Genomic DNA, 12799 nt, shown 5'->3' with positions numbered 1-12799 from the left:
AAACACCCTGTAACTCAGTAACAAGTCACAATTTACTTAAGTTATTTATGTTAAATCTTAATATTTTGAACTCAAGAAGCAATAATCTACAGTTTAGATATTTCCAATTAATAATGAAACACGCTGTATACAAGAATTAAAAAGTAGTACTATAAAAATGGGTAAATCTTCCTAAACAAAAATATTCATAAATTCCGTGGTCAAGAAAAATTAATGAAAAATTGAGAAGCGTCCAAAAATCTTTAAAAAAGTGTATCCAGGCCAAACACATTGATTTTTACAATTTGTTTTAAAAAAATTGTTTAAATAAATTAGGACTACTTTCCGGATGGCTTACCTCTTGAACCTTATTCTGGGGTTATGAAAGCGATGTGATGTAAAAAATTCTCATCGGAATAGTAGTGCAGTTAGTGAGGGTTGGCGCCGAATTCCATCCTACTGCATCAATTTACTTGATATTTTCACTGTAAGTAGGGTATAGTTCAAGAAACTAAGTCTACCCTATATCTAAAGCGTTTTTATCTTGGGTGTGGTTTCTTGGAATACCCTCTACATATCTCCTAATTCAAAGTCTACTCTATATACTATGGAGCTTTTATTTCGGGGGCGGTTCCCACCCCTTCCCAGGGGTTAAAATTTTTTGGTCAAAATAACCACAGAAGTTGCTAGAGAACCTAAATTCTAAGCAAAATCTGCTCTATAATTTTTTTTTGAAAACTCAATACTTTATGAATTTTTCGTGGTTGAAAATTTGCCATTTTCATTGAAAAATTTCACCTTTTCGGACGGTTTTTTGCGAATACTTACAAGATTATGCATCTAACGAAAAAAATATATATAAAACGTTTTTGTAGCTTATGAAAAATCAAGAAAAGTCATTTCTTCATAAATCTTTTATGAATAGTTATAATACAAAAAAGTAGGTGAAAAAAGATTTTTTTGTGCATGCTCAAATCGGTGTCTTCAACTTAAAATAACCGAGAAATGGTCTGTTATTTTAAGTTGAACACGCCGATTTGAGCATGCACTAAAAAAATCTTTTTTCACCTACCATAGATATCTCTTTTTGTATTATAACTAGAAGGTTCATGAAGAAATGAATCTCTTTGATTTTTTATAAGCTACAAAAATGTTTTATATAGTTTTTTCGTTAGATGCATAAATTTTAAGGTATTCGCAAAAAACCGTCAGAAAAGGCGACATTTTTCAATAAAAATTTCAATTTTCAGCCACGAAAAACTCATAAAGTATTGAGTTTTCAAAAAAGAATTATAGAACAGTTTTTGCTTGGAATTAAGTTCTCTAGTCACTTCTGTGGATATTTTGACCAAAAAATTTCCACCCACGAGAAGGGGTGGGAACCACCCCCTAGATAAAAGCACACATTGGCATGGTGTATATTTTGAAATAGGAGATAAGTAAAGGCTATTCCCAAAATTTCATTAAAATCCATAAAGTGAGATAGAATTCGGAAGTAAGTAATATCCTGTTTTTGGTTTTGAAAAACCAAACAGCGGAGGTAAAAACAAGATTAGTCAGTTTAAGATTTGGGAAATTAAAATGGGTCTTAAAGAACAAAAAAATACAACAATACTTAAAAACAAGTGGATAAAAAATAATGAAGATACTTGGATAAAATAATGAAGACACAAAGAGCCAAGGAGAGAGCAACGTTAGTAGTAAAATTAAAAGACCAAAAGCAAAACAACTGAGAAAGATAGGAAGAACACACTGGAAATAGCAAACACAATACAGAAGCGAATGGAGGAAACTGGTGGAAATCTATGTTTAAAATTGGACGAATTAAAGGACAAAAAGAAGAAGAGGAATCCTGTTTTTGCTCTCATTGACTGGCGTCATCTGGCGTTTAGTTTTTCGAACTAACAGGAGATTTTCGCCTTTTTTATTTGAAGTTGCTCTATCCAGTGGGCTTCAGAAATATATTTAAGTACCCTTTTAGACTAAGACACTGGTGTCTGACACCGGTGTCCGCCACCGGTGTTCAATTGCAGCAAAGCGTTGTTGAGTCTGTAGTCGTTCATTTAAAACTATGCTTTGCTGGCGGTGGTGGACACCAGTATCTTAGTCTAGTCTGAAAGGTACTAATACTTACATAATACACATTAATAGTACAATAAATACGACCAATATGAATTTATTTAAAAAACTTACCATTTTCTACCAGTTTTTCTGCTATATATCCATAAATCCATTACCACTTTTCCTCACAAGATGGACGCCGGCCTAGAACAAAGAGAAATCTGTTAAATAAATAAAATAAGACAATTATACACACAAATTATTAACTCTAATATGTAAAATAAATGTTTATAATACATATTCAGTTTTATTTTAGATTTATTGCTGCAAGGCAAGCATTTAAAAAGTGAAGAAAATGCTTACAAACAAAGACCTTCAGTTGCCTGTTATCTCTCAGATTGAGGGCTCTAAGATGCTACATATTTTCTATATTACTATACGGAATGGAAGTTTGGACATTAAAAAGACAACACATAAGAAAAATAGAAGCGTTCGAAATGTGGTGTTACCGAAGAATATTGAAAATTCAGTGGGTTCAAACGATTACCAATGTTGAAGTGTCCTGGCGTTTAAATAAGGAGTTAGAAATTATGAACAGTATAAAAACAAGAAAACTGGAATATTTGGTTTACATAACCAGAGGAGAAAAATATGAGTTGCTGAGAATTATTATGCACGGGAGGATCCAAGGAAGAAGACGCATCTCCTGGCTGAGGAACTTTAGAGAATGGTTTAACTGTAGTTCATTACAACTATTCAGAGCAGCAACCAACAAAGTGACCATAGCTATTTGATATCCAACTTCCGCTAGGAGATGGACCTTTAAGAAGAAGAAGCCACTTCCGTGGTTATTTTGACAAAAAAAAATTTCCACCCCCGCGAAGGGATGGGAACCACCCATACAAGATAAAAGCGCACATCGACATAGGGTAGACTTTGAATTACGAGATAAAAAGAGGCTATTCTCAAAACATTAAAATCCATGCAATAGGATATAATTTGAAGCAACTATGAGAGCCGAATGGGAAAATAAAACAAAAACAGCCCATAGCAATCCATAGCACAAGGATATGTAATATCCCCAAAACTCTTCACCTTAGCTCTAGATGTCTTTAAATAACTGGAATGGGAAGACAACATAAACGGAAAGAAACTCAATCACCTCAGATATTGCGATGATGTTGTTCTTATTACAACTAACCAAGAAGAACTAGCCACAATGCTGACTCGACAAGCACGAGCATCAGAGAAGATTAGGATTAAAAATGAACATGAGTAAAACAAAAATCATGACAAAAACAAATAACAAAATCAATATAAATATAAATAACGTAAATATTGAGGTTGTTGACGAATATATATACCTAGGTCAAATAATCAAAGCTAATAAAGAGAACCAAACAATTGAAGTACAAAGAAGAATCAGATTGGCGTGGACAGCGTTTGTAAAGTTAAGATGGATAGGTACTAAGAGGGACAAAGATACCTAGAAACCCGTGAATTTGATCAGTGCACCTTTCCTGTTCTGACGTATGGCTCAGAAACGTGGACATGTGGAAACGTGGAAACAAATGTCAACATAAACAAAATAGAAATAATTCAGAAAATTGGAAAGATCCATGTTGGGAATAAAACTTCAAGAGAAAAAATCAAACAAATGGATAAGAGAGAAAACAAAAGTAAAAAATGTAACTGAACATATAACAGGGTTAAAGTGGATATTTGCGGGCCACAATGCACAGGAAGATAAAAGATGGAATACTGAAATACAAAACTGGAGACCGTGGACAGGAAGAACAGGAAGACCTCAGATGCGATGGAAGGACGATATTGTAAACGCTGAAGATTTAGAAAAGGCCTATATCCAAAGTTGGATGGAAATGGGCTAAAGAAGAAAGAAGAATTCGGAGCTAATCTCCTGTTTTTGAGTGGCGTCATCTGGCATATATAGTTTTTCGAACGAACCGGAGATTTTTGCATTTTCTATCTGAAAGTTACTCTATCTAGTGGGCTTCAGAAATAGATATAATATTTACATAATACACATCAATAGTACAATAAATACGATTAGGTAATATGAATTTATTTATGAAACTTACCAAAAAGTTTTTCTACCCTAGCTATGAATCCATTACCACTTTTTCTCACAACATGGACGCCGCACTAGAACAAGCGAATCTGTTAAATAATAGTAAAATAAAACAATTACATACAAAACTTATTAACTCCAATATGTAAAATAAATGTGTATAATACATATTCAGTTTTATTTTAGATTTATTCCAGTAAAACACTTACTATCGGCTATTTTGTTAGAAGACTGCATTTACGTAACGCTTGCATAATAACGATGAATTGAAATGATTTATCTATGATCTATTATCGATTATGTTCGATATATTGTCGATTGTTTTTAACTCTTTTGACGCTGTCGAAATGCAGCCGATGTGAATGCAATTTTAGAGCGGTGTTGTCACTCAAAAAATCAGCAAAATTTTCTGAGCGACAACTCCGCCTCGGTCATATTCGTAGTCACCTCGAGTCACATCGGGTATATTGCGACAGCGCCAAAAGAGATAGATAGCTCGATATGAGCTCGATAATAGACTTTTAATTTTGTAGATCATTTTTTCATTATTGTTCTTCGTATGCAAGCGTTACAGAAATTCATTCTTCTTAATAAAATACCCAATAGTAAATAGTAATAATTGTTTTATACGGAAATAAATCAAAAATAAAACTGAATTTGTAGTATAAACATTCATTTTATGTTAGAGTTAATAATAATTCTTGTATATGTTGTTTTCTTTTATTTATTTAAGGGACAGGTTCTATTGTATTATTAGTGCCGCTTGCATGTTGTGAGGAAAAAGTTGAAGTGGATTTGTGAATAGGTTAAACTGGTATCAGGTAAGTTTCATAAATGATTTCAAACCTACATACTCGTATTTATCGCACTATTAATGTGTATTATGTAAATGACAAGTAAATATGTTTTGCATCTTTGCTTTAATTTTGCCGGTTCTTAGCGCACTCATCACTTTATATTTGTATCAGTTTAGTGATGTTCTTTTTCTTCATGTGCAATCTCTAAGAATGTCGGTAACCATCATGGCAATTCGCACTTTCGATACCGCTGCTCTAAAGATCAGCAAAAGTGCAGTTAAACCAAGCTCTTAAATAGGACTTTTCAACGATTTTCATTTGTTTCTGTCATATGTCGTGTAATCCGTGTATAATATTAATATACAACATATGACAGAAGCTCGAAACAAATGAAAAGCGTTGAAAGTTCTATTGTTTAACCGGGGACGCGTCTTCTTCTACGACCCCTACACTGTCTTTTCCTTGTATTATTAACAGCAACAGCAAGTTATAACGTTCCATCCTCATGACATGTCCCAGGTATTGCAGTTCTCTACCTTTAACTGTATTTAAAACCTCTCTTTTCACATTCTTCTCAACACATCGACATCCGCGACTCTACCCACCCAACTTATTCTTAATATCCTTCTGTAGGCCCATAACTCGAAGGCTTTAATCTGTCCGAAATATCTTTCTTTAATGTCCAAGCCTCCAACCCATAAAATAATACGGTGAATACGTAGCATCTCAGAAGTCTTATCTTTGAAGAAATTGTAATATCCCTGCTACAGAATACTTTTTTCAGTTTGTTAAAGGCATTTCTTGCCTGTCATATTCTTGCTTTAATCTCTTCTGTGTATTCATTATTTTCATTAATTATTGTACCCAGATATTTACATTTTTCAACTTTTTAATTTGTTTATATTATTATTATAATGAGTCAAATCAAATAAAAATTAGATTCTTGAAAACGAATATTTGTTTCGAGTAATATTAGATTTGTTCTGGCATCAGTTTCAAACAGTTTGAAACCATCAGCGAATAGTGGACCAGCGCGAGTAGAGGGGATAGCACTGGTGACTGTATTATGTTCTCTCACTGACCAACTGTTTGCTGACGGTTTCTGACTAGTTTGACTGTTTGCTAGAACAAACCTAATAATATTCGGAAAATTTGAGATTATAATGTTAGATCTCGTTTGCGCTTAGAAACGATAATCGATTTATACTAAACAAGCATATTTGCTTATAAAGAGGAAGAAGATTAAACTTCTTTCTTTTCTTCTTCTTCTTCTTCTTATTCTTCTTCTTCTTCTTTTTGTGTAGATATGACTGTCTGTTTTTCAATGTGCCTCCAGTAAGATGTCCTTTCATCATTTTCTTGGTCTTTCCACTGATCGTCTTTCTATTGGAGAACCGTATCTCGCCGTCCATACTACTCTGTTGTCATTCGGCTTATGTGGTCGTTCCATTGTACTCTTCTGTTTTTTACCCAGTTCTGTTGTCCACTTTGCATCTCCGACGTATATCTGCACTTCTAGCTCTATCCCATAGTGTCTTACCATCGATTCTTTGATGGTAAGGCCCCAGGGTTCTAAGATTCCAAGGGTTTTCATCTCTGCTGTTTTTAGCATTATTTTTGTCCTTTCTGTATCAGGTCGTGTTCATACTGCATATGTCATTATTGGTCTGATGACTGTTTTGTAAATTCTGCCTTTCACTTCTTTTCCGATATTTTTATTCATCCATATTGTTTCATTCAGACAACCTGCGGCTCTGTTTGCTTCATTCATTTTTTGATCTTCCACTTCTGTTTCGAGCTTTCCGTAGCTAGATAGTGTGATGCCTAGATATTTAAACTCTATGAATTGTTCTACTATCTGACCCTCCAGCTCTATTAATTTACATCTTATTAGATTTGCTGTTGTAACCATGCATTTCGTCTTTTTTGGGGAAATTAACATGTTAAATTTTCTAGCGGTTATATTAAATTGGTGTAGCATACGTTGTAAATCATCTTCACTTTGAGAGATTAGTATTGCGTCGTCTGCATAGCAGATTATTTTGAGTTGTTTTTCTCCCAGTTAGTATCCTTTTTTAGTTCTTAGTTTTTTTATTATTTCATCCATGATAAGGTTGAACAATAGAGTACTCAGGGAGTCTCTTTGTCTTATCTCATTGCCAGTTTCAATTTCGTCAGTTAGTTCATCTTCTACTTTTGCTTTTATTGTGTTGTTCTGGTAGATGTTTCCGATCGTTTTAATAATAATTATTCCTAGAGGTACCTCTGTTGCGTACAATAAATGGATGACGTCCTTTAATTTGACCCTGTCAAAAGCCTTTTTAAGGTCCACGAAACATAGGTATGCCGGTTTGTTGTATTCTAACGATTTTTCTTGAATCTGCCTCATTATAAATATAGCGTCGGTGCATAATCTTCCCGACCTAAAACCTTGTTGTTCTTCTGCTAATGTTATAATTTTATTCAGTTTGTTTGGTATCACTTTGGTCGTTTACCAAGTTACTTACATACAATATTCTAACTGAGCGATTAATGAGTTAATAAAAACTGTGTGATAAATGATAAATTAACATTTCTTCTACTATCGTTTTACACAAACTGCTAGCATTAATATTAACAGTGATGTGCATGTTCTGTAAATCTAACCTTCTCTTTCTACAGCACTTTGCCGAATGCCAGTAGATAGAGGATCTTGCAATGAAGATATCCACAAACGGTGGTACTTCGACGATTTTAAAGGAGATTGCATTGCTTTTATTTATTCTGGTTGCGGAGGCAATTTCAACAATTTTAAATCATACCAAACTTGTATTGATTCTTGTAGAGAGCTCTTACTGATTCCCGAAGCTAGTAAGTTTGAAATAATTTGCCTCTTCACTAGACTCATCGGTTTTCTTCCATTCTTCCTCTCATTGGTTTTATGCTGATATATACTATCTCGTTTCTTATTAACGTTCACTAACTTCATACAGTTCTTCCATATATTCGAGTTTTAACATTTTTTACACTAACTAATATACGCTATTTATAGTATCATTTTGTATGTCATTCGAGATGTTGACTGTTAAATTACGAGACTGACGCTGCTACAGAACAAATCATCATCATCAGCCTATAGTCGTCCACTGCTGAACATAAGCCTCCCCGAAAAACTTTCATTCAGATCTATCTTGCGCTGCTGCAATCCAGTTGGTACAAATCCTCTTCCCGGGTCGTCAGTCCCTCTTGTGGATGGTCTTCCCGGGTTTCGTCTATCCGCTCTCGGTCTCCACTCCAAGATTTTTCCACCTATTATCCCAGCGACGATAGGTCCACCTATCACCTTCATCCTAGCGACGTGCTCTGCACACTTCCATTTAATTTTGGCTATGTGTTTTATAATGTTCTCTACACCAGCGGTTCTCAATATTTTTGAGTCAGGTACCACCAAATACTTGTTATTATTTTTGGCACCACCTAACTTAAATACCTATCTAGCTAGGTCTTCTTCTTCCTTCTTGTATGTAGGCTTTAAAGCCTGTTTCTTCTTCAATATTAGCCTCCTAAATTGTTTAAGTTATCTCACCATCTTTTTCTTGGTCTGCCAATACTTCTTCGTCCATTTGGTGACTTATCTCGTGCTATTCGTACTAAGTATCCCATCCTCTGCCATTCTACTAATGTGTTCGTTCCACTCCTGTTTCCGTTTTGTCACCCATCCATTTATGTCTCCTATATTGCATGATCTTCTTATGTTTTCGCTTCTCTCCCTATAGTCCAAGTAATGAAGCTTAAAATAGGACAAAACCTCGCAATTTTTACAGAATGGATCGATTAGCTTGAAAATTTGAGAATAAGTAGTGGATAGTCCAAGGATCAAAATCTATATGATGCCAAAAGGCGCTTTTACCATGGGGGTGGTTGCCACCCCATGTCAGGGGTGAAAATTTTTTATTATATTTTGACCGCAAAAGTTGGTAAAAACATTCATTCTAAGCATTGATTATAGACACGGATTGATTATAGACATCCGTGTCTATAATCAATGTTCTAAGCAAAAAATGTTCTATACATTTTTTTGATAAAATTAATAGTTTTCTTTTTATTCGCTTTCGAAAGTGTTAGTTTTATATTAAAAATATTAATGTTTTTAATCAGTTTTCTGCAAATAACTCAAAAAGTTTTTGTTTTATCAAAACCACTTTGCTTAAAAAAATGTACCTTTTGAAAAAATCAACAAAACCGTGTTTTTAAATTTTCTTTACGACCAATAGTAATCGAGCTATAGTTTATTATATGTTATGTCTTCTTCGGCAAATGCTAAATACTGTAGATTCAAAGTCAAAAGACGGGAAAACTATGCATTTTTCGAGGATCACCTGTTTAAACTAATTTGAAGTATTTAAAAATATCTATCTTCAAAAATAAAAAAAAGGCTAGCTCAAAAATTAGGTGGCTTATAATGAAAAGAATGTCAGACCCTATATTTTTCAGCGAAAAAGTGATAGAAAGCAAACCCATAATCACCACCCTGATTAAAATTAGTCATTGACCTTATTTCGTCTTTTTTACTTATGTATTATTAATAGGTTCTAGAAGTTTAACTGGTTTAGAATGATTAGTTTAAAAAAAATGGAGTCAAAAGCAAATATCGAATTTTTGAAGTTTGGTAAAAAATTCCCTTTTCTTCAGAATAGAAAGATTATCATCAGAGATACAAAAAAATATTTAATACAAAAATTGTAGCTTATTTAATTCCTAAGAATTTGGTTTGCAAAAATTTTCTCTATGGTAAAAATTGAGTGAGCTATTGACAATTAAAACTTGTAATAACATGCAAAAATCACCTTTACCAACCCTTTCAAAGTCATCACTTTTTGCGACTGAGGATTTTAAAAGGATTTGGTATTAACAGTCTTATAGATCTTATAAAAACCTACCAAATTATTTTTTAACAAACTTTCTAAGATAAAAATTAAAAAGGTTACGGTTAAAAAATCAATATATTTTTTTCAAAACAAAAAAAAGGAAATCTAATTGGAAGCATAATAATATAAGTTAGCTTTGCTTTTAGTCATTGGCCTTATTAATTCTTCTTTATTTATGTATTATTAATAGATTTTAAAAGTTTGACTGGCTTAGAATGATTAGTTTTTAAAAAACTAGAGTTAAAAGCGAATAACGACTTTTTGTAGTTTGGTAAAAAATGCCATTTTCTTCAAAATAGAAAGATTAGCATCAGATATACGAAAAAATGTTTTAATATGAAATTGTAGGTTATTTAATTCCCAAGAACTTGGTTTGAAAAAATTTTTTCTACGGCAAAAATTGAGTGATTGGTAAATGAGTATATGTATATCGAAAAACATTGATTTTTTCTATATAAAACTAACACTTTCGATAGCGAATAAATCGAAAAGTATTAATTTTATCAAAAAAATGTATAGAACATTTTTTGTTTAGAATGAATGTTTTTATCAACTTTTGCTGTCAAAATATAATAAAAAATTTCCACCTTTAAGATGGGGTGGCAACCGACCCCATGGTAAAAGCGCCTTTCGGCATCATATAGATTTTGATCCTTGAACTATCCACTACTTATTCTCAAATTTTCAAGCAAATCGATCCATTCTGTAAAAATTGCGAGGTGAAATGCTTCGGTTCCTGGACTACTATCCAACAGACTTTTCCCTGATATTCGTCGGAGTATTTTCATCTCTGTTGTTTCTAGTAGTCGTCTCGTTTGAGATGTGTCAGGTCTTGTCTCCGCCGTGTATGTCAATATAGGCCTAATTGCTGCTTTATAGATTCTTGCTTTTGTGTCTTGCCTTAGGTATTTGTTCTTCCATATTGTGTCATTAAGAGATCCCGCCGCTTTACTTGCTTTTAAGCTTTGTTGTAGTACTTCTTCTTCAACATCTCCGTAACTAGTTATATCTATTCCCAGATATCTAAGCCTTGCCTCCTGCTGTATTATTTTCCCATCAATTTCGATTTTATATCGTAGTGGGTATTTAGATGTTGTCATACATTTGGTTTTTTCTGCTGATATTACCATAATATTGTATTTCTTGGCTGTTGTATTGAAGATATGTATTAATCTTTATAGATCGTCTTCTGTCTCGACGATTAATGCGGCGTCGTCTGCATAACATAATATTTGGATTTCTTTGTTCCCCATTCTGTAACCATGACCTTTACGTACTGCTTCTATTATTTCGTCCATTATTATATTAAAGAGCAGTGGGCTTAATGAGTCACCTTGTCTGACTCCGCTTTTTACTGGTATAAACTGCGTTAGTTTTCCATTTATCTGATTTCGGATTTACTTCCGTAATCTAGACTCTTAATTATTTCATTTTATCCGCTTACTCAATATCTTTATTGTTTATCTAGATCCTTGTTACGATTTTATCCCTCTTACTGATAACCACAGTTTTTGTTTTCTTTATGTTTATTGCTAAATCAAACTCTTCCCCAATATCACAAATTGTGTTTAGGTCTGCAGGCAGGTCTTTCTCACTTTCAGCGATAACGACTCTATCGTCGTCATAACGAATGTTATTTTTATCTTCTGTTTCGAAGTACATATACAATAAATGGTGATGGTGAAAGTACACAGCCATGTCTCACTTCTGTACTTATCTGTTGCACACCATAATGCTACCACAGCCTGTTGGTTCCAATAGAGATTTCTTGCTATGTTATTATTATTTCTGTCGAGTGTTTTTCGCTTTAGACATTACATGAGAATGTTGTTTAATTTAGTCGAAAACTTTTCCATAGTCTACAAATGCAACGAAAAGATCTTTTTGTTGGCCTCGACATTCTTGGGCAAGAGTTGTGAAACTGTACAGAGCTTCTACTGTTCTAAAGCCATTACGAAAGCCAAACTGTCTATTACTCATATCCGCTTCACATTTTCTGAATATTCTTGTATGTAAAACCTTTAAAAATGTTTTCAATAAGTGTGACATTAAGCTGATTAATCTATAGTCATTACACTGTTTGGGGTTTCTGGTTCTTGGTAGCGGAACAAAGGTCGATAGGAGCCATTCCGTGGGTATCTGACAAGGTTTGTAAAAGTTGTTACAGATGAAGTTAGTTATTGCACTTGGATTGTTGCATTGTGAAATATTTCTTAATCTTTTGTTCTCTTTCTGATCATAGCCACCGTGGGTTTAATTGAAAAGTGATATATCACCAAAGAAGTTTCCTGAAGTAAAATATTACTTGTTGACTTTGAAAACCTTTAACAATTACGAAAAAACATTATCTATCAGTAATTTAAATATTATCATGAATTCTTTAAAGCTATCAAGATCATGACCAAAATTTCCATAGGTAATCTAATATTATAGAAACATTAACATTATTCTATTCCTCTAGAACCGACTACATACATGCCAACTCAACTTTGCCAAGAAACCTTCAACGAATGTACCACCCTTCGGTGTGCCTATGGAGTCGATCCATATGTAGACGAGAACGAATGCAACAGATGCCGCTGTCATGAACCTTGTGCAAATGTAGACTGCCTACCAGACGAACAATGTACCATCGACATCAACAGAAACAGAATGTCACCACAAGAGGCAGAATTCATAACGATTTGTAGATTACGTAAGTATATAATATAGTTTTTAAAATATTCTTCTATTATTAAACCATTTCAAATGATTTATTGTACCATTTTAAAGAATTGAGATTTTCATACACATCTAGACTCTAAATGCATGGTTTTATAAAGATAACCAATGCGATCTAATGCCTTCTTCTTCTTCTTCTTCTTAGACTTTGTCTGTCCATGGTATCTTTAGGATCCTTCTGTACAACCATAGCTCAAAAGCTTGAAGTTATATAAGCACTGAGTACACTAGCACTAGGGCGAGGT

General features: G+C 33.5%; 1 protein-coding gene across 12 annotated transcripts in view; it reads left to right on the top strand.

Moving 5' to 3' along the window:
* LOC114330502 (papilin) overlaps positions 1-12799 on the top strand; it is a 274344-nt gene that overhangs the window by 244334 nt on the left and 17211 nt on the right. For 11 of the 12 annotated variants that reach the window (XM_028279882.2, XM_050654187.1, XM_050654186.1 and 8 more), the window contains 2 exons: positions 7588-7776; positions 12295-12528. In XM_028279882.2, the coding sequence (XP_028135683.2) occupies positions 7588-7776; positions 12295-12528 (423 nt within the window). The remainder of the gene's footprint in view (positions 1-7587; positions 7777-12294; positions 12529-12799) is intronic. The other variant, XM_028279872.2, reaches the window with a different exon arrangement.

The sequence above is a fragment of the Diabrotica virgifera genome, chromosome 6, assembly GCF_917563875.1.
Source record: "Diabrotica virgifera virgifera chromosome 6, PGI_DIABVI_V3a".
Taxonomy (NCBI): Eukaryota; Metazoa; Arthropoda; class Insecta; order Coleoptera; family Chrysomelidae; genus Diabrotica; species Diabrotica virgifera.
This window is presented reverse-complemented; position numbering and strand designations above follow the sequence as displayed.